General features: G+C 57.8%; 1 protein-coding gene across 6 annotated transcripts in view; it reads right to left on the bottom strand.

Moving 5' to 3' along the window:
- Positions 1-21175, bottom strand: part of CLIP2 (CAP-Gly domain containing linker protein 2) — a 69133-nt gene that overhangs the window by 44468 nt on the left and 3490 nt on the right. For 5 of the 6 annotated variants that reach the window (XM_057314775.1, XM_057314777.1, XM_057314778.1 and 2 more), the window contains exons 2-3: positions 14491-14591; positions 6524-6714 (exon numbers count right to left, since the gene is read on the bottom strand). In XM_057314775.1, coding sequence (XP_057170758.1) covers positions 6524-6647 — 124 coding nt within the window. In that variant the 5' untranslated portion in view covers positions 6648-6714; positions 14491-14591. Of the gene's footprint in view, positions 1-6523; positions 6715-14490; positions 14592-16315; positions 16490-21175 lie in introns of those variants that run through there. The other variant, XM_057314776.1, reaches the window with a different exon arrangement.

The raw sequence follows: 21175 nt of genomic DNA on the forward strand, positions 1-21175 counted from the left end.
TAGTTCCACAGGGGATTAGTAGGTATTATGAAAATAAATAATCTCCAATTTCAAACAAGCTTGAGAAATAGCGGCTTAAACAAAGTTAGGTGTTTTTTGTTTTTTTTTTCTGCAGGACTTGTCAGAGGCTTTAACATGCTAATGAACACCGGGACCTCAACCTCGTAGGAGGGGCTATAAAGGTGACCACATGATTCATCATCCAGAACCAGACACCTTGAAGAGAAGGGAGGTGCTATTAATACAGCATCATGCCAAGACCACAGACATAAACGAGGGCTGTCCCAGACAGAATGGTCACGCTGGCATTTTCTTCTCTGTGTCACCTAAGGAAACCCTGCCTGTCCATCAGACTAGCTCCAACACCCCTCACTGGCACAACCACTCTGCAGGACTCTGTTTTCCCTTGGTTCGCACAGCCCGCCTCCCAGGCTGCTAGTACGTGTCCGAGTCCCACTCAGAACACAAGCCCTGGGAAGGGGGGCCCACACCGACTCCCTTCTCCATCCTCGGAGCCCATAACCAGGCTGAAATGCAGACTGGCCACGACCCTGACCTCCCTCCCTGGTGGCCACAAAGCAACATACATAAATGTGCCACGAACCCCAAGCAGCCTCTGCTCTAAGCCCCTTCCTGTCCCCAGCAGGTGCTCAAGGCATAGGTCATGAAGGAAGGGACAGGGCCCCCATAGCATTCCTCAAGGGAGACGGCTTTCCTACAGTGCATCCCCCGAGCCCAATCCACTCTCCAGTCAGTCCTTCTGATCACCGACTAAATCCACCCTGGGGCCCACCCTGACCACGGCAGGGCCCGCCCAGGCCACCCCTGTGGCCACAACAGGCCCAGCATCCCCTTGCTCCGCTGCCTCCAGCCAAGCATCCCTGAAGAAGGAACCATCTATCAGTCCGCTCTGGGGTGGGCCCCATCCCAAGGATAGCTCAGCATCCTTCCTGAGCCAAATGGAACTCAGAAGTCCCCTTCCCTTCCCCCTACTCCCAAACCAGGAGGGCAGAGCGCCCCCCCCCCCCCCCCCCCCCCCGCCCAGCAGACTCAGGCAGGGACCGAAGGGGAGAAAGACGTGCGAGGCTTACCCTGGAAAGAGCAGAGCCAGCTCCCCATGGAGATGTCCCGCTCCGGCCACACCAGGCCACACCACGGCAGGCAGGCACTGGCAGATGGGCCCCTGCCCCCCGGATCAATACCAGGCGACGTCAGGAACATGAGGAGGCTGCCCTGCCCCCCACCTGCTCTGCAGCCCAGCCACAGAAATGCTCAGCTTGGCTTTCCCCATCCTGATGCCATTAAAAAGTTTAGGATGTGGTTAGGGGAGGAGGGCCGAGAAGTTGACCTTGAAGGGGGTGGAGTGCTGCCTGGGGCTCATGCAGGCTCTGCAGAAGCAAAGGCTGGAAGTCTGTCCTGGTTCTGCCCACATCTGCAGGGCAGCTGGGCCAAGTGATTGAAAATGGGGATGATGCTACCTGCCCTCCCAGGGAGTGGGACACCAAGGTGAAAGGCATATCCTCCAGGGGACAGAGTCGGGTAGGACCCGTGTCCAAGACTAGAGGCCAGCTCCAAGCTCTGTGGGGCCCACTTGGGGCACAGCACACTGGTTCCCGTGTCTGGAGCGCCCACCAGGTATGGGGGGCATCTGGGCCCCAGTTCCATAAGCCAGAATGGAAAAGCTCTGGGACCAGTGCTGTGCAGGCGCTTTGGGGGGACTGTGCCCCGAGTGGCCTGCTCCCTGCCTGAGGGAGAACTCCCACGCACGCTCATCCTTGACTTCCATGTCTTGGGTCCCCAGCATGAGGAAAGGCCACAGGTAATTTGGGGGACAGTTGTGACCAGCCTGATGAGAATGGATCACTCCTCCCACCTGCCACCTGCCCAGGATGGGACTAAACGGGGGGTCCCAGCCACCCCACCAACTGGGGGTCCCAGCCACCCCACCCCCGCGGCAGGGCAGTAAGTGCCAGGGCCTGAGCCTCCACCCCAGCCCCACCACTCTGGGCTCTATTGCTCTGGACAGCTCAGATGACAGCTTGACCCTCAGTTTTGTGGGCTTGAAAATGGAAAGAACAGGTCCCTCCCTGGGTTGTTCATGAGAAGCAGCATGGCAAGACGCCTCGGTGAAGCAGAGGGGGTCAAACACCGTCCCTCGTAAATGGGACACCTCTGGAGCCGGACCACAGAGCCGGGGAGGGGCCCCTTGAGGACCTGTCTGGCCTGGGGAGGGGCAGGGGGAGCAGGGCAGCGGCCTCTGTCTGTCCCTGGGCCCCGCAACCCTGAGTCCCTCCCATGTCACTCCCCATGTCACCCGTTCTCCTTGGAGCCAGAAAGGACCCCTATACCACCTGGCTTGGCCTGCCTCCACCTGAGGCCCAGAAGCAGGTTCGGGGAAGGGCTGAGGGCTCCCGTTCACAGCCCGCTGCCGCCCCCTCTTGCCCACCATCGCCAGGCAGTGGTTGCCCGACCCCTGCAGGTGGCTCTGGACTCAAAGGGAGGGCTGTAGCCCATCAGCAGGCCTGGCCAGTCCTGGCCACCGGCCTTGAAGCCTGGACCCCCTTCTTCCTCAGGCCCAGGATGGATTCCAAAGCCTCAGGCGGTCCCTGTGCCAGCTCCCAGCTCCCCACTGGGGCCCCGGCGCCTGCCCAGACCTGTTCCCAACACTCCCCCTGGCCCACTCGAGCCACACTCTGGCCCCCAGACATCTCAAGACTCAGGGTCTTTGCAGCCAGTATTCTGTCTGCCTGGATGCTCTTCCCACCTTGGCTGGGCTGGTCGCTACTTGTCACCTGAGCAAGACCATCCCCGACAGCCTGAGCTGAGGCAGCCTCCAGGGGGGCTCCATCCTGTCTGGCTGGGCTGCCCCCGACCTCACGAGCCCCTGCGCACTGGCGGGTCTCAGACCGCCCTCCTGTGCACCTGCCGCTCTGACCACCTCTGGGCCACCTCCTAGTATGACAGTCCCCCTCCAACGGCCCCTTGTTCCTGCCGCTTGCTGTCTGCGCCAGCTCGGGGGACTGACGCAGCCCCTCTCCGTCCCCCACACGGTGGGGGGGCAGGGGCATCGGTCCAGGCCCGGCCCTTGGCAGACCCTCTGCCCGGAGGCTGAGCTCATACTTTGGGAGACAGCCACTGCCCTGATTCCCAGAGCCGAGTCCCGCTTACTGCTGCCGCTGCCCCCCCATCACCCCCAGGATCCAGCCTCCACCAGACCCACCTCTGGGGCCCCAGCGCCCCTCACACAGGGTCCCGGCCTTCAACAGGGGTGGGCACGTCCTGCACCTCGGACAGCAGATGGCCAGGGCCATGGGGTGGGTGAGGGAGCCCGAGGAGTCAGCGGGGGGGGGGGGGGGGGGGACCCTGTCCTCCTCTGGTGTTTCCACCTGCCCCTCCTCCTCTGCAGAGACTCTGGTTCTGAGACCCCAAGCAGAGCAGGGACAAAAGCAGCTGTGGGCCTCAGAAATCTTCCTTCCCCTCTCACCAGGCCAGTTGCTCTGGGCTCTCTGCTCCCTCCCCACCGCCTGGAAGTCTTGCTGGGACCTGCAGGGGCAGCGGGTGCCAGAGACGGGTGCCAGAGACAGAGGGAGGGGGACACCAAGCCCAGCTGCGGCCTTTGCCGCCTGCGTGCCCAGCGGCGGGCACGGGGGTGTGGCTCTGTCATCAATTGGGCATTCACGGCGTGGCACCTCCTCTCTCTGGAACAGTCCTGCGGGGGGCGGGGCACGGGGGGCCCCAGGCAGAGTCAGACCACCCAGCCCCCACCCTCAGGGGCTCTGCCCGTGCAGTGTGACCGGAAGCAAGCAGCAGGCTGCAGAGAGGACAGCAAGGACACCGCAGCAGCTCAGGGGGGCACTTCCCACCGAAGGCAGTAAGACGTGGAACAGTGAGAGGGAGATCTGGGCACGGCCCACGACTGAACGGCTTCAAACGGTACGTGCAATAGGAGAAAAGACCGGAAGGAGCTCTATCGCAGCGGTGGCTGTGATTAGGTTAAGCAGAAGGGTGGTGGTTGCTGCTTTTATCACTCGCGAATTTTCCTGTAATGGGACTACGAAGGGAAGGCGAAAGGAAAAAAAAGGCTTCTTTCATGAGCTTCGTACTTGCAAGCACTTCACACTCATTAACTCTCTGGATCCCATTTGTAGCTCAGAGAGGCTAAGTCCCTCTTCCAGGGTCACACAGCAGGGGCAGTCAGAAGGGGCATTAAGGGCTGGACCAGAGCCAGAATTCAGGCCCCACTTGATCAGGGAGGGAGTAAAGGACAAAACCCAGAAGGCGCTACGGGGCCTCTCTCCAGAAGACAAGAGGGTTGGGTCGGGCTGGTGAACTTCTCCCAGAGAATGGCCACACGACCCCTACTTGGACCAAGCTCAGCCCCCTTAGTGCCTTTGCCGGACCCTTCCTCCGCTGCCAGCACGTCCTCCTCCTCTCCACACTCACATTCCCGCCACGCTGAAGGCTGAGCTCACTCCCGCTTCCTCTAGGAAGCCTTCCCTGATGGCCCACTCTTGGTGGTCAGCCTCTGACCTCCCCTAGGCCTGGCAGTGAGCGCAGGACTCCTGACCTGGGTGGCTACACGCCTCCTCACCCGGCTCCTCATCCCCACAACCCGTTCCCCACTCCTCTGCTAACACCCTCCAATAGCTCGTCACCCCGAAAACCAACCCGAACCCCTGCCCTTCACAATCTGCCTCCGCCCCCCTCCCCATTGCACACTCCTCTCCACCCAGACTTGTCTTCCTTCCTTCTCTCACAAACCAGGTCTGTTCCTGCCTCAGGGCCTTTGCACCACTCATACTGACCGCATGGAACATCCTTTCCTCCTTGTTTTCCCCCTCTGGCTTCTTCCCATCGCTCAGTAATGTCTCTCATGAGTAAGGGAGAATTTGCCACGTTGGAGAGGAAGTCTGGGCTTCCAGAGGAGCTGTTCTGGACAAGCCTGCCTGCAGAAATCTGCCCGGGGGCTGCAGGGCCACACCACAGTTTCCTTACTCTCCCAGCCTGGCTGTCAGGCTCTGCCAGGGCCCTGGTTCTGCCAATTGTCCGTACCTTTGGCTCAGACTTTCCTTGACTCCACCCAGGGCCCAGATTGCCTAATCTGGCCCCTGGCTATTTTTCCGTCTCTCCAAACTTCTGTACCAATCAGATGAGACGGAAAGTGTCTTACCCTGCTAGCTGGAGTGTAATCAAAGCCAGGAATTGTGTCCAAAGACATTCATCACAGTGTCATTTATCAAAGTGGAAAAATAGGAAACAGTCATCCCCAACTGCAGAGAGTGAGTTAAGAACATGTTTCCAATTCTTTTTTATCATATTCTTTTTGATTTAAAACTCTCCGGTGGCTTCCTGGTGTTACTACAACAGAAGTGAAATGCCCTGGAGAGTCCCAAGCTGTCCCCACCGTGGCCCACCCTGTCTCACCAGCACGCTTGTCACTGGCCACATGCCAGCCTCACTCTCTTTCTTTCCCTCCCTAATATTTGCCATGTGCTCTTCTGCCACTGGGCCTTTGCACGAGCTGTTCCCTCTGCCTGGAACACCATCTCCTCTTCAACTAATAGACCGTCACCGTCTGGACCTCAGCTCACCTGTCCCGTCCTCAGGTCAGGCCCCAGTTCTAGGATCTCCGACACTCCACCCCCCCCACCAGATCAGCAGCCCCAGGGGAGGGCTGGGCCCACATCCGGTTTTGCTCAGAAGGAGAGCTCTGCTGGTTAAGACTGTGTCAACAAAGCAGGCCTTTGATTTATAGTTGTTGGAAGAACAAGATATCTTACAGCCATTAAAAATGACGTGGAAAAATCCACTTTGATCATATTAGAAGGAAAAAACCCAGATTTTCAAGTTGCATATGCAGCATGATTGCAAGTAGGTAGGAAAAAAGAAGTAGAAGGATATAAAGCAAAATAACAGTTGCTTCTGGGGGTAAGATGACAGGCAAGTTACCTCTGCATCAAATTTCCTGAATATTCCATCGGGGGCTGTCTGACTCTCATCTTCATGAGAGCACGTAGCTAACAGCTGTCTCCCACCCCCAGCCCAGGCACTCGGCCCCCACCTCTGCCCACCAGCAGGAGGATGAGGGGTCCGGTACGGAAAGGCTAAAGGACACGGTCCTCGGTGGCAGACAAGGCTGGCGGGAAGATGGGGCTGGCTCGCTAGGACACTCCCAGACCCTGGAAGGGAAACCATGGGGGTAGGGAAGCCACTGGAGGCTGGAGTTTGAACCCTGGCTGAGTGACCTTGGGCCCAGTGTTATGCCCACCCAGATCCCCGCTTTCTCACCCCTAAGCGGAGCCCGCAGGAGGACCTGCCCCCCAAGGAGGGGCAGCGTGGAAGGAAACGACACACTAAATCGTGCACTGGTGCTCGGTGCTAGATAATTAGGAAAGGGATGACAGCCAGACAAAAGGAAGAACTTCCGTGTGCTGCTAGCCCCCAGGCTGGTCTCTGACGGGCTCTTCTGGAAGCACCACTCCCCACACCCGGCCCTTCACCCACCACCTTCAGCCCCGCGCACCTTCCTTGGAGCCGGTGGCCGCCGCTGCCGTGGACACAGAGGTCGACCCGGTGGACGTCCGGCCCACGGGGCTCGAGTGTTTCCCCCCACGGCCGGGGGGCTTCAGGCCGCTGGGCTTCTGCATGGTGGTGCCAGTCGGTGTGTGGAGAAGGGTCCGTGTGGGTCACGTCCTCTCCACCATTGTCACTCACCTGCGGGCAGACAAGAGCCATCACCTCATCATGTCACCACTGGTCAGGGCCCCTTGATGGTAACACAGCGAGATTCCTGCACCCTCAACCCAGTGGGGCGGGGATCACCACACCCCTCTTTCCTAGATAGGGAAACTGAGGCACAGAGCAGTGGTACCAAGCATGGCAATGGCGTGGCCTGGCCCGTGTCCTGGTCTGCTGGACTCCGAGGTCAGGCATGCTGTCTCTGCCCACCTTGTGGGCCCGGGAGGTGAGAATCAGGAGCAGGCTGGTTTGGGGGTCTGCAGGAAAAGCGGTAGTAGCCACAGCAGCCCTCCACGGGACCCCGCAGGTCAGTGCAGCCACCAATGGCTGAGCGTGACTCCCACCGAACAGAGGCTGGTACGGATTGACACGCATGGACAGCCTGGGGCAGACAAGACAGGCCCACCGTCCCCTGGCCCTCTCCTCCGCGGCCCCGCGCGCACACCCTCTCTTGTACCAGATGCTCATGGAGGGCTCGCCACGGGCCAGACCCGGTCCTGCCCCAGAGCTGCAGGTCTCTCTCTGGCAAGCACATTGTCCAGCGGGAAAAGAGAACACAGAGCCCCAGGAGATGGGCAGAGGATTCTGGGCAAAAGCATCACCCCCGGGGACCAGGAACAGGCGAAGTCCGTGCTTTCCAGGTGTTCGGTTCTGATGCGATAGGAGATGCCGCCTCTGCTGGTCCAGCCCCATCCTTACCCCATCCATGGTCACGGGATGCTATTCCCTTTCAGAGAACCCTTTCCTCCATTCTTGATCCATAAGACTTATACGGGCTGACCCCGCCACACACACGGGGAGTGGACACACGACCCAGGCCTGGCCAGAGCTCCCGTGGTTAGTTAAGGGAAAATCATATGACCCAAAGAACACCAGGGCCTGGACTCTGGCTAGTACCTTTAGGAAAGGTTATTTCCTTCCTCTGGGGCTGCCTGGGTGTGGGCTGGATGCCAGGAACTACTGGGCCAGACCAGTCACCGCCTGGACAAGCCTGCCAGGGAACGAGGCCAACGTGGAGAAAGCAGAGCTGAGTTGCTGGATTTGGACGGAGACCCTGGATCCAGCTGAGCCTGAAGCTGGTCCCTTGAGCTCTTCACTTACACCAGTCAACAAATCCTCACACACCTGCATCGTTTGCTCTTTTTGCCTAAACTTATTTGAGGGGCACTGTTGCTTGCAAACAAAAAAGGTTCTGACTCATATGGAAGCCAACCCACAAGGCTCACAGCAGGAGTCTGCAAGGTGTCCTCCGAATGGCTGTCAGGTCAGCAGGTTGAGCCAGCGACACTATGACCTGTCTCAGCACAGCCACGGCAGGAATGGCTCTTCATGGAGGGCTGCCAGGCCCGATAGCAGAGACAAGTAATCCCCCAAGGTACACAGTGGCGACACCTAAACGCCCAGGTGAGCCAACAGGAATATGGGACATGGTCGGCAGCCTTGGCCTGGTCCTAGAGCCTTCTAAACCCAACACTCCAATCCTTCGACGGGAGACTCTGACACCCCAGGGACTCTGGGGCCCAGGAGACGCTCGATCAGCTGGTGTACGAGGCTGCTCCCTCACTCCCCAGAACCTGGCCCTCCAGCAAGCTCGTTCCCCAGGGAAGCACCTGTGGGTTGCAGACATCACTCTCGGGTTAGGTTAGGCCTTGCTGGCATCCCCCCAAGCCCGAACGGCTCACTGAGCCAGCAGGGGCAAGTGAGCACGCTCTCTGGTGACAGCGAGATCCCACCCTATGGGTGGCTAACTGGCTTCCCGCTCCAGCGGCTTAGCAGGGTGCCCTCTGACCTAGGAAATCCTGATGCAGGGTCCCACACATGCGGGGCAGAGGAAGGCCTCTTGCTGGGATTAGAGACATGCAAGGAGCCCCCTCTCCATGCCTTTGGGCCCCCTCTCTGCCTGAAACCCCCACCCCCGAGAAAAATGTTACAAATCATACATCTAATAAAAGACTTATATTCAGGGGCACCTGGGTGGGTCAGTCGTTAAACGTCTGCCTTCGGCTCAGGGCCTAATCCCAGGGTCCTGGGATCGAGCCCCACATCAGGCTCCCTCCTCTGCTGGGAGCCTGCTTCTTCCTCTCCCACTCCCCCTGCTTGTGTTCCCTCTCTCACTGGCTGTCTCTCTGTCAAATAAATAAATAAATCTTTTTAAAAATTATATTCAGAACACGTAAAGAACTCTAATCACGGGGCACCTGGGTGGCTCAGTCAGTTAAGCGTCTGCCTTCGGCTCAGGTCATGATCCCAGGGTTCTAGGATTGAGTCCCACATCGGGGTCCCTGCTCAGTGGGGAGCCTGCTTCTCCCTCTGCCCCCCCATTCATTCTTTCAATCTCTCTCTCAAATAAATAAAATCTTAAAAAAAAATAAGTTAAATATATATCGACCATATGACCCAACCACCCAAGAGAAATAAAAACACATATTCATACAAAAATCCACAAAAAAATGTTCATAGCAACTTTATTCATAATAGCCCAACAATGGAAACAACCAAATACCCATCACCTGGTGAGTGATGAGCAGGGTATCTATACCCTGGCAATAATAAAGTGACTGTGACATATGCAAGATATTGGCCACCTTCAACAATGTCACACTAACTGCAAGAAACCAAACACAAAACACTACATATTGCGTGATTCTTATTGATAGGGAATCTCAAAACTATCGACAGAGAAAGCAGATTGGGGGTGGCCTGGGCCTGGGAGCTAGGGCTGACTGCAAACAGGTATGAGAGAACTTTCCAGAACGCAGAAGTGCCCCAAAAAAGGATTGTGATGGCTGCACAACTTATTTTTTTACTAAATATCAAAGTTGTCACCAAGCCGTATTTAAAATGGGTGAATTTTATGGTCCGTAAGCTAAATCTTAATTTCTAAAAATTGTATAAAAAATAAAATCCTTGATGGCTTTCCATAGAAGTTAGTGAGCCTGCCTTCAAAGTCCCCCTCATCTCTTACCTCCAGCACTATGGCCCTCCCTTACCCAGTTCACTCCGGCCATGCTGGCCTCCGGCCACGCCTGGATCACAATAAGCACGCTCCAACCTCAGGACCTTTGCACATGCTATTCCCTCGGCCTCAAATATCCAGGTTCATTGCTCATCTCCCTCAAGCATCTGCTCCAACATCACCTTCTAAGATTACAACCCCTACCCGGTCCTCCCCATCTCCAGCCTGCTTTGTTTTTCACTACTGCTCAAGGAAAGGGACTAGGGTCCTTTTTGTTTACTGTGGTATCCTTCATCCTGACAAGAGGCCTAGAAGGGCCCCCCCTCACGTCCTCAGCATGGAGGACTGAGTGGCTTGTGGCGACCAGCCCCTCTGGTGGTCCCATGCCATGGCTTTTCATGTAGCCAAGTCTGACCTTCCCACTAGCCAGCATGTCCCCTAAGGCAGGGACCAGGCATTGTAACAGCATCCCTAGCATCAGAGTCTCCCCAACCAGCACTGCCACGGGTGACCCCGCATTCCCTCACTACTCACCTGACAACTCCCCACCTCCCAGACCTCACTTGTGCCTTTCCTCCCACCTGCTGCCCTGTTCCAACCACCTATGCAATACCTAGCCCAATGCTTCCTCCTCCGCGAAGTCTCCCGGAACCTCCCCGTCCACAGAGCCCTTGGGATGGCACGCTGAGCTGAGGAGAGATGATACTGTTCCCATTTATCTTCATCTTGCCTCCCGGGAGCCCGCGGGCAACCCCAGGAAGGGCCCCAGCTTCTCTGAGAACCCAGCCGCAGCATAGTGCCTGGCCCAGAGCCCGTGATCTGGAAACCTGTGTGAGGGCACACCTGCCATTGCCCGGAGGACAAAGGCCTCCAAAGCCACAAATCTCCAGGACACTTCTCCCTGGGGAGGCTTCCGCGGAGGCTCCCAGAGTTGCCCTCCTCCTTCCCGGACCCTGAAGATCCCAGCAGCCTCCAGGATGAAGGCCTGGCAGGAATGTGGCCTCGTTCATCCCCTTGAGCCCTCAGGAGCCAGGAGCCATCTCACAGGAGCAGCATGGGAAGCTGAGAAAAGTTCAGGGACTCACCCAACATCACACGCTGCTCAGCGGCCGTGCTGGACCCAGCTCCGGGGCTGGCTCTCCCCTGCCTCCCTAGGCTGGCCATTCAGGGCCTGGACTAACATTTGTGAGACCCCTGGCCTCTGGGGACAGCGCCCGCGTGCCTCACTGACAAAGGAGACCAGAGGAGCCGGCTGCAGCATTCATTAACTCGGCCCACCAGCACCGCCAGGGCGCGGGGAGGGCCGGGCCGGAGAGGCCAGCGGCTGCCCCCACCCCCAGGGTCTCCAAAGCTGGGGGAGCTGAGGGAAGGGGAGAGGGGAGGAGAGAAGAAATGGTGAACAGGAAGAGGGGGAGGAGACCTGGGGCCAATCACCCCTTTGTGACTCAGCCCTGCTCGTGGGATAGAGGAAGGAAGGGCTTTCTTGGGAAAGGCCGGGACATGGTGATAAATTGGCCACTGGCCACACTCTGGGGGGCGGGGCAGGCCTGGGAGACAGGGAGGGAGCAGACTGTAGGCAACGTGGATCCAAACCCTGACCCACCATGAGTGGCTGCAGGTCCGTGGCCCGGTGGGAGCGGCTGCATGGCCTGTAAGATGGGGTGAAAGTATCGCTTCCCCCTGGGGAACGTGGACAGGCAAGTCCAAACACACATCCACGGGCGGCCCTCCGCGCCTGGCCCACGGGAGCCGCCGGGAAAGGGCAGCTGCCACTCTGCTCGGTGTCTATTATGATCTCGGAAGGCCCGGGGTGCACATGCCGCCTCCCCCAAGGACTCGGGGCCCAGGCGAGGCGGGCAGGGGAGGGGCAGGGGAGGGCAGGCAGCATTCAGACCAACAGGCCCCCTTTGTGCTGCCCTCAATTGCCATTTACCAAAGACAAACCCGGGCTGCATTTCACGGTTTCCATTTCAGCTGCCCAGGGGGTGGCGGGCTGCAGACTCAGTGGGGAATGAGGCCCAGGAATTTTCCGCCAATCAGAGGCTCAGGGTGTGGCCCCACGGAATGGGGGAAGGTGCCAAATAGGGCAGTGGAAAGCCCATCTCTGGGGTGCTGCCATTGCCCAGGGGGTGAGGGAGGCGGGCACCAGGAATCCTGCTGCGGAGACCCAGGCCCGTCCGGCTGGAAGGAGACACTTGGGCAAGACTCTGTTGTTGGCTGAAGCCCAGCCTTCAAGCCCATGCTTGCCACCCCCAACATCAGGGGCTCCCCTGGGTTATTCCGCCTCCTCCCACCTCCGGGGTCAGCAGCCAGGGTGCCCGTGCCACCCCCCCCCAGCCCTGTGACCCGAGTACCGGGTGGTGGGGCACCCAGAGATGAACTCCATGTGGCCCCTGAGCGGTCACCACCAGCCCTAAGGCTCGGCGCGGAGGAGGGCATCAAGCAAGGGGTGTGACAGATCAGATGTGCCTACTGGCAAAATCGCTCAGGAGCTGATGAGGGCGCTGGGGCGAAGGAGGACAGCGAGGCCACGGTCCCGGGGGCTTCTGTGACAGATAAGGGACGTGACAATGTAGCCTGAACCACCACAGAGGCGGGGGCTGGAGGGGACAGAGAGGGGAGAAGAGCTGAGCGGCATTTGGTGGCCAACGGTGTGGGTGTAGAGGGAGCACCCGGGGTCCCAGCAGGAGGGGATGTCTCTCTACACGGGGAGGGAGCTCAGAGAAGGCAGGGGCTGAAGGAGGGAGCCGGGTTTGGGACATGCCAGGTGTGACGTCCCCAAGGGACACTGGGGGGAGGGGCAGGAGGCCGAGTGATGGGGCCCTTGGGAGGGTCACTGGGGACAGCCAAGGCCAGGGAGAATCCCAGGCTGGGAGGACCCCCCAGCATGGGACATGAGGGAGAAAGGTCTGTGGACATTCCGGAGAGACAGGTAAGAACCACAGACAGGTACAAACGACAGACAGGTAAGAACAAGCAGCTTTCGAGGAGAGGATGCCACGGGATAGCGCTGGGCCTCCCGGTCAGCAGGGAAGTGCAAATCCAAGCCACAAGGAGATCCCGTTTCCCACCCAATCAGATGGGCAAAAAGTCAAAAAGCCAGGTGACACCAGGAGCTGGCAAGGCCAAGCCACACAGGCTGGTGGCTGCGGAGCCCGAACCTGGACCACGTGGCCCGGGAGGCACCAGGAGGGCGCTGATCGGCGCTGACCACAGCGCTCCACGCAATGGCCGGGGGACGTGGGATTCGGGGTGCAAACAGGGCTGGGGTACAGTAACTGCGGCTCTATTTCTAAGATTCGTTTCTGAAGTCCTGCAGGACATACGTGGGTATTGAACATATTCTGTCCATTCCTTTTTTCTGAGGGCCTAAAATATTCACAATCGTTTAAGAAAAATGTAGAACTTTACCTCTGAAACTAATAATACATGCGTTAATCAAATTTAAATAAAATTCAATTAAAAAATTTTTTTAAGATTGTATTTATTTATTCTACAGAGATAGAGACAGCCAGCGAGAGAGGGAACACAAGCAGGGGGAGTGGGAGAGGAAGAAGCAGGCTCTCAGCGGAGGAGCCTGATGTGGGGCTCGATCCCATAACACCGGGATCACGCCCTGAGCCGAAGACAGACGCTTAACCGCTGTGCCACCCAGGCGCCCCAATTAAAAATTTTTTTAATGTAAAGACAGACACAGGGGAGGGGAAAAGCAAAGAGTCGCTCCCCTCCCTGTATACACCTACCCAGAGAATGGGGGGGCAGGCCCCAAACAGAGTGCACCCACACACACACAGGTGCTAACTGCCAGGCCAAGGCTCCCCTTATGTCTGTGTGGTGTGGGCTCCCCCAGCCCTGCCCCACCAGGCACCCCAACACTCTCGCCTGCACTAGAAACCCAGCGCCACCCCAAACCCTGAATCTAGCAGGCAGGTGTGACTACCGTCCCCCAGGGCCTGCTCCCAGCTGGCGCTCACTGCTTGTCCCATCCTGCTCGGAAGGGAGGCTTATTTTGTCTGCACTTGGCCAAGGTCGGGGACTTTCGCCTGGGGCTGAGGCTAGAATCCCCATGTGGGGGCACAGAGCAGGGCGGGGCTGAGACAGGCCCCCTCCCCGTGAGTCCTGCCAGCTTGAGGGGAAAGCCAAAGCCGGGAGCCTCACGCCAGCTGCCCCTCGGGGCTGGGACGGCCGGGGAGATGGCGCCGGTCTGCCTGTGACCCCGTCCCCACACCCACCCTTGGCTCTCACCGGATCAGCGAGGCCCCATGGAGCCAGCCCAGGCTGCTCAATCCTGCCATTCCTAGGGCTCTGGGCCGATGGCAGGAGATGGTGGCCCCAAGAAGGACGGGGACGTAACGGGCCTTGCTTGGGGTCCAGAGTCACCCCGGGAGTACCAACGGGCCTGGCAGCCATCCAGAACCAGCCTGGGGAAGGGGCCGGCCCAAGCCTCACAGCAGAGCTGGGGCTGAAACCCAGGCTCCACCAGTCAATGTGGCTTCAAGGAGAAGCAGGCTGAGGCAGGGAAGATGGCATCTGGCGGCATGGACGCAGAGGGTGGGGCACGCAGGGGCTGAGCAGAGGACAACCCGAGGGCCCCAGGGGACCCCGGTTTCTCTGGCATCTGAGGCTGGGGGACAAGCAGGGCTGAGTCCAGAAGACTGGCGTCCAGTCTGACGTGCTCACTATCCTCACAGCCTCTACGCTCAAGATCCCAATTTGTAAAGTCAGCATCTTCCCCATCCTCCCCAGAGCCTGGGGTGATGGCAGAGCCCCGGGAAAGACCAGGCTGTCTGTCTTACCTGAGATGGACACACTGGGGCGGGGCCATCTTCTCTCAGGCTGGGAGGTGGTTCAGATCCCGTCTCTCAGCACGGCAAAGGGGATCAGGGCTGTGTCGGGTCTGCGAAGGGGAAGGAAAGTCAATGTCAGTATACTTCCTTGCCTTACACACACACACACACACACAGAGTTGGCACACTCAGAACCAGGAGACAGCCATGGCTCCAGAGCCCAGTCCAGGCTGTGTGGCCACCGCCCCCCCCCCAGCAACTGGACAGCTGGGGCCCCTCCTGCCACTGGCCCAAGACGCTGGGCAGGCACTGGCTGACTCAAGTTGCCCTCGGACCCACCCCTATTCCCATTTCACAGAATGGGAAACTGAGGCCCAGGCTGTCAGTCACAGAGCAAGGGAACAGGACAGTGAGATTCAAGTGACAGAAACTGGTGCTGGGCAAGGGGGTCCCTGTGACCAGATGGAGTCAGAGGCCGAGGGAGGGAAGGGGCCTGCCGAGGTCACCTGCTGATCTGGGCAGAACAGGAAGGAAAGGGCTCCTGTGTCCTGCCTCCCAGGCCAGGGCACCGACCTACTCCCCTTTTACTGTTGTAGTGCCATCCCACACATCCAGGCCAGGGAGCTGCGGGAAAGCACCCCATCACCTGGGGTCCCCTCCCCAACCCAGCCAACCAGGGCCTCCTCTCCAGGGTCAGGATTTGTTAAGCGTCTGCCTTCAGCTCAGGGCATGACCCCAGGGTCCTGGGATCGAGTCCCGCATCAGGCTCCCTGCTCAGCAGGAAGCCTGCTTCTCCCTCTCCCTCTGCCCTGCTTCCCCCCTCATGCATTCTCTTTCTCAAATAAATAAATCAAATCTTAAAAAAAAAAATACCCCTGAGCAAAGGATGGTCTTTACAATAAGTGATTCTGGGTCAACGGGATAACCACATGGGGAAAAAAAATCCTGATCCCGTCTACAGTGGGCAGAAATGATGGCCCCTCACGATGTTCGTGTCCCCATCCCCAGAAGCTGTGAACATATTAGCTTCCATACAGCAAAGGGGAATTAAGGTTGTAGATGGAATCAAGGGTGCTGGTCAGCTGACCTTCAGATGGGAAGATTATTCTGGATTATCCAGACAGGTCCAAGTGATCACAAGCGTCCTTCCAAGTGCAAGAGGGAGGCAGGAGGGACAGAATCAGGGAGATGACAACGTGCCAATGTCTCGGTGTGACATCGCTGGCTTTGAAGGCGGAGGAGGGGGCCACCAGCCAAAGAATGTGGGCAGCTTCTAAAAGCTGGAGAAGATCAAGAAACAGATCCTTCCCCGAGCCTCTGGAAGGAACACAGCCCTACCGGCATCCTGATGTTAGCCTGGAATGACCCATTTCAGACTCCCCGCCTCCAGGATGGTAAGATAACAATATGTTTGTATTGTTTGGGGGCTGGTACGTTTGGAGTCACTTGTCAGAGCAGCAAAAGGAAACTAATACGTTGACTTCACATCGTACACAGAAGTCCACTCCAGATGGACAGCAGGTCTAACTGCTAAAGGCAAAACAATACAGCGTTCGGCAGAAGACGCGAGAAAAGATCTTCATGACACCAGGGTAGGCAAAGATTTCTTAACTAGGACACAGGACGTGCTGGAAAGCAGGGAAAGGGTGGATGAATTGGACAGGACTAAGAGCTTCTGTACATCAAGGGACACCACGGAGAGACAGGGTGTGTTGTTAAGAGCTAGCCAGAGAACGGGAAGAAGACATGTGCAATTCCTACGTTCCAAGAAGGAATCCTGATCAGAATATAGAAAGAAGTCCAACATATCAAGTTAGAAAGATCAGGAAAACACCTGAACGGGGGCGCCTGGGTGGCACAGCGGTTCAGCGTCTGCCTTCGGCTCAGGGCATGATCCCGGCGTTATGGGATGGAGTCCCACATCAGGCTCCTCCGCTATGAGCCTGCTTCTTCCTCTCCCACTCCCCCTGCTGTGTTCCCTCTCTCGCTGGCTGTCTCTATCTCTGTCAAATAAATAAATAAAATCTTTTTAAAAAAAAAAAAAGGAAAACACCTGAACGAGCACTACATAAAAAGAGGGCATTCCAAAGACCAGCAAACGGGGGCGCCTGGGTGGCTCAGCCAGTGAAGCATCTGCCTTCGGCTCAGGGCATGATCTCAGGGTTGTGAGATCGAGCCCTGCATTGGGCTCTGTGCTGGGCATAGAGCCTGCTTGACATTCTCTCTCTCCCTCTCCCCACCACACTCCCGTTCTCTCCCTCTCTCTCTAAAAAAAAAAAAAAAAAAAAAAAAAAAAAAAAGGGCGCCTGGGTGCCTCAGTTGGTTAAGCAACTGCCTTCCACTCAGGTCATGATCCTGGAGTCCCGGGATCGAGTCCCACATTAGCCTCCATGCCCAGCAGGGAGTCTGCTTCTCCCTCTGACCCTCCTCGCTCTCATGCTTTCTGTCTCTCTCGTTCTCCCTCTCAAATAAATAAAATCTTAAAAAAAAAATAAAAAGAAAGAAAAATATAGAGACGCTTGGGTGGCTCAGTCAGTTAAGTGTCCAAATCCTGATCTCAGCTCAGGTCTTGATCTCAGGGTCGTGAGTTCAAGCCCTGCGCTGGGCATGGAGTCTACTTAAAAATAAACAAATAAATAATATAAATACACATAGGCACACAAATAAGTAAAAAACGACCTTGCCAGACAACCTTTACTGATGGCATCAGAAATCAAGGAAGGGGTCCCCCCTGGGTCAGGGGTACTGACTGGAAGGACAGACAAGAGGGGCTCTAGGGAGTCAGCAGGCTCTCATTCCTGATCTGGGTTCTCTTACACAGGTGTTTCGGTTGCAGAAAAGTCAACGAGCAAGTACACTTGTGCCATGCACGCTTTTCTGTATGGATGTTGTATTTCCATAAAAAGATTTTTTTTAATATATTTTTTTAATTCCCTGGCCTGAGGGGGGGCCGCAGCAGATGTGGAGGAAGTAGGGGTGGGCCCTGCCTCTCTGAGGCCTTCCCACCCATCAGACAGCCCAAGGTGGCGGTGCCCAACCGTGGGGCCCCACTGGAGCGCCTGTGTCCCCCCGGTTCTGCAAGCTCCCTGCAGGCAGGCCCGAGCCCCATGGAGTTCAAGCACCCAGGGCCTGACATGCAGCAGTGCTGAGTTCACTGGGCAACCTTCCAGCACGCCAAGATTCTTTCCTCAACGAGACATGCAAGTCAGATGCCAGCATCCTCTCCTGAGCCTTCCCCTGCAGGCGAGGGGCAGGGAGGAGGCTGAGCCCACTGAGATCTGAGCCTGTCCCCTCACTGACATGGCAGGACTGAATGCAAACTGAGGCCCATGTGGGAGCCTGGACCATGAGGGGCCTATGGGCACCACGATGCCTCTGAAGGGCAACCCAGAGCTCTTGGTGGGGGATGGGGAGGGATGGGTGGAGAAGGGGCAGAACCTGGGGGCCCCAGGGGTGAGGTCAGTCCCTAGCAAGCCCTCATAGTCAGTGTTTTCTCTTAGTGCTTCCAGAAGGGCAATCTCCACCCCAGCCACCAAATGCTACCTGAATGCCACAGACCCGCCACACCCATACGCATTCTGTCACATCCCCCGGCCCTCGCACACGCTGTTCCCTCTGCCCAGAATGCCCTTCCTCTCCTCAGCTGGCAAACTCCCTCGCCTCTCACTGAAAGCAGCTTTAAGAGGGCAGGTTCTCTCTCTCTCTCTCTCTCTCTCTCTCTCTCTCTCTCTCTCTCTCTCGTTCACCACGGGGCTCTCGGTACCTAGGACAGCGCCCAGCACACACACAGCAGCTCAAGACGCTTCACGAACACAGGCATGAATTAAAGAAGCATGAATGAATGGAAATGCCCTCCCCTGCCACCCTCGTCCTGCCCATGTTTAGCTGGAGGCCCACGGCAGCTTGTCTACATGCCCTCGCTGCACTCGCTGGCCAGCTTGGAGCCATCTCCGGGAAGGGCAGAATGTTCCAAAACAACGAGCATCCGGCACACAGAGTGGATGCTAACCACATGTGGGTCCAGTGAACAAAGAAGCTGGCAGTGAGCCCCCCATCACTGGAGGGGATCAAGCAGAGACTCAGGCCTGTTCTTGGAGCACGTTTCTGCTCCAGTTGGCACAGCTGCCCTGAGAGGCTCTCCCAAACTCCCACAGCTACTGTTACCGTCAATAACAACATTAGCCATTCACCGATTGTGCCGAGCTCCCCCCCCCCGGGGGGCTGGCCCACCGCAGGGGGCAGGGTGACCCCATCTCGGCACCACCTCCCATCACAGAGAGAGCTTGCTTCTTCACTGGGCTGGACTTAGAACCTGTGTGGGTGTCCTGGGCAGTGGGGGGGCTTCAGGGGGATGAGCCCCCCCTCTTCTGCTGAGCTCCTCCAGCCTCGGGAGCCCTAGATCTGCAAGATCTGTTCTGCTCCAGACACCAGTTCAGTACTTTATAAATACCAACAACATTTCACCTTTGCAACAGCCCTGTTATGAGCTCCATCCATTTTCCTAGTGGGGAAACCGAGGCCTGGGGTGCTCAATCATTTGCCCAGGGTGACATGACTGAAGGACCGTAGGCGTGGAATTGGAACTCAGGCTCTCTGGCCATGGAGGGTGAGCTTTTAACCACCTTCCTGGCTTTCTCAGAACCCAGACCGACTCTCCTCCAGGCACCCAGCTTGGGGGCCAAGGGCAGAGGTTTAGGCAAGAGGTCAGGAAGGCAGCCCACGGCCCTGGGCGCCAAGGTCAGGGTCTGCAGCATCTCTGCCCACCAGCCCAGGTACTGCCTGCCTCCAGCCTTGCTTCCCGAGGCCCCTCCCCACCAGCCTTCTCCGTTGCTCCTGGAGACACCTCACCCCATTGCTCGTCCTGTGCTAATGCCTTTGCCCCTCTTCCATCCCTCAGCCAATTCCTGGGGCCGACTGGGCATGCGACCTGTGTGCCCCATGTCCCGGCCCCCGCGCCTCCTCCTGAGACCAGGATTCTTGGGCAGAGACCAGCATGGCTCCTGGTTCACCAGCTCTCACCCACGCCTGGGACCAGTCAGACCCCAGTGGAGGGGGCTGGCTGTGCGCATGAGTCCCAGCTCTCAGCTGGGGGTAGGGACCCTCCAGGAGGAGGCTTCGAAGAATCAGGGGGCGGCTGTTGTCCCCTCTGCATTCTGGACCAAGGGCCGTACCCAGGACCACACTGTCCATCCCTCAGGCTTTCACAGTATACACAACAGGGCTCACACAAGGCAAGGCGACAGGCTAGCCACTCCAAACCCCTGCCTCTCCCCCCCGGATCTGGTTTCTAGAAAGCTCAGAGTCAAATTACCTCCAGGAGAAGGTACAGTGGGCCCCCTCCGGCTTCATTTGATTTTTGATCTTCCTCTTGCTCAACTTTCTCACGCCTTTTTCTTCTCCGTATACTGCGTTTACCTTTGCAAATCACCTCCAGTCCTTTCTGGAGTCAGACAAAGAGCACGCGAGACCCTCGTCTTCCCTCCTCTGCCCTGAGCTTCTCATGCCCCGGCTCAGCCCCTGGTCTGAAAAAAGCTGCAGTGTGAGCTGTACCAATGAACCAACGAATCCATGCAAGGAACAGACTAGCGCAGAAAAGGGAACAGCCTGAGCAGCATCAGGATAAAACCTCCATAGACAGCAAACATCTCTCCCTCCCTCCTGGCCGGGTCCAGCTTCACGCTCCACTTGGAAGAACGGTGGGCTGTAGGCTGAGCCCCCAGCAGGAAAAACAGGGACCCCTTGTGAGCCTGAAATTTCACCCTGTCATGACAAAGAGGCCACAAGGGCGGAAAAGGATGGAAACGCGGAGCGGGTGTTTTCCTGGGCAGACAGAGTCAAAGACAGATTCCAGGGACGCGCCAAGAGCTGCCCAGTGAAGACAGAAGTGGACAAAGCCCCAAATGTATGTCTCGTTAATAAAAACCACCCAACACGCTCTGCTTTCTATGCAGAAGGGAAACGTTTCATTATCATTTTGAATCATTTCCTGAGTTTTGTATTAACATGAGTTTTGTATTAACCGTTTCGCGCACCGCCCCCCCGCCCCCCCCACAGCCCTCCAAGGGAGTAGGAGGACAGGGTGGGCTGTGGGGTGGCCCGGGGCCCAGGCTGGCAACCAGACCTCTAGTCTCCAGGTCCTGAGGGGAGGAGCTTCCTCGGTTTCTGAGCCAGGGCTGGGGGGGGGGAGGGAGGGCTCTGGTTCTCACTCGCTGCCATCCCTCCCCTCCCTCCCCACCCAAGCCGGATTGGTGCCCTCCAGCTACTCCCAAGAAATCACACAGTTCACTGGCCCTGGGTCGGCCTCTCCCATCAGCTCCTGACTATCCGAGGGCAGCAGTGCCCCACCCACCCGTCCTCCACCAGCACGCACCACGCATCATTCCAGCAGGCAACACGGGGAGGTATTCCCAGCCCCAGCCCCAGAGACCACGCGGCCTGCCCCCCACCACTGAGTGCCAGGGTGGGTCCCCTCACCCAAGCTGGGCCCGTCAGTCTCTCTAGCACCCCAAGACCGAGCGGGGCACCCACAGGAGGCCCTGTGGCCTTAAGCTAAAGCCAGCACTCAGGACAGCCACGCCGACAACCCAGACAGAACCAGCCTACAGGGAGACGAAAAGGGACAGATGCAGCAGGAGAGGCGGAGAAAATGAAACCACGGTCCAGAAAGCCGCAAGCCAGAGGAGGGGCTGCCCGC

The sequence above is a fragment of the Ursus arctos genome, unplaced genomic scaffold (assembly GCF_023065955.2).
Source record: "Ursus arctos isolate Adak ecotype North America unplaced genomic scaffold, UrsArc2.0 scaffold_2, whole genome shotgun sequence".
NCBI classification, from domain to species: domain Eukaryota; kingdom Metazoa; phylum Chordata; class Mammalia; order Carnivora; family Ursidae; genus Ursus; species Ursus arctos.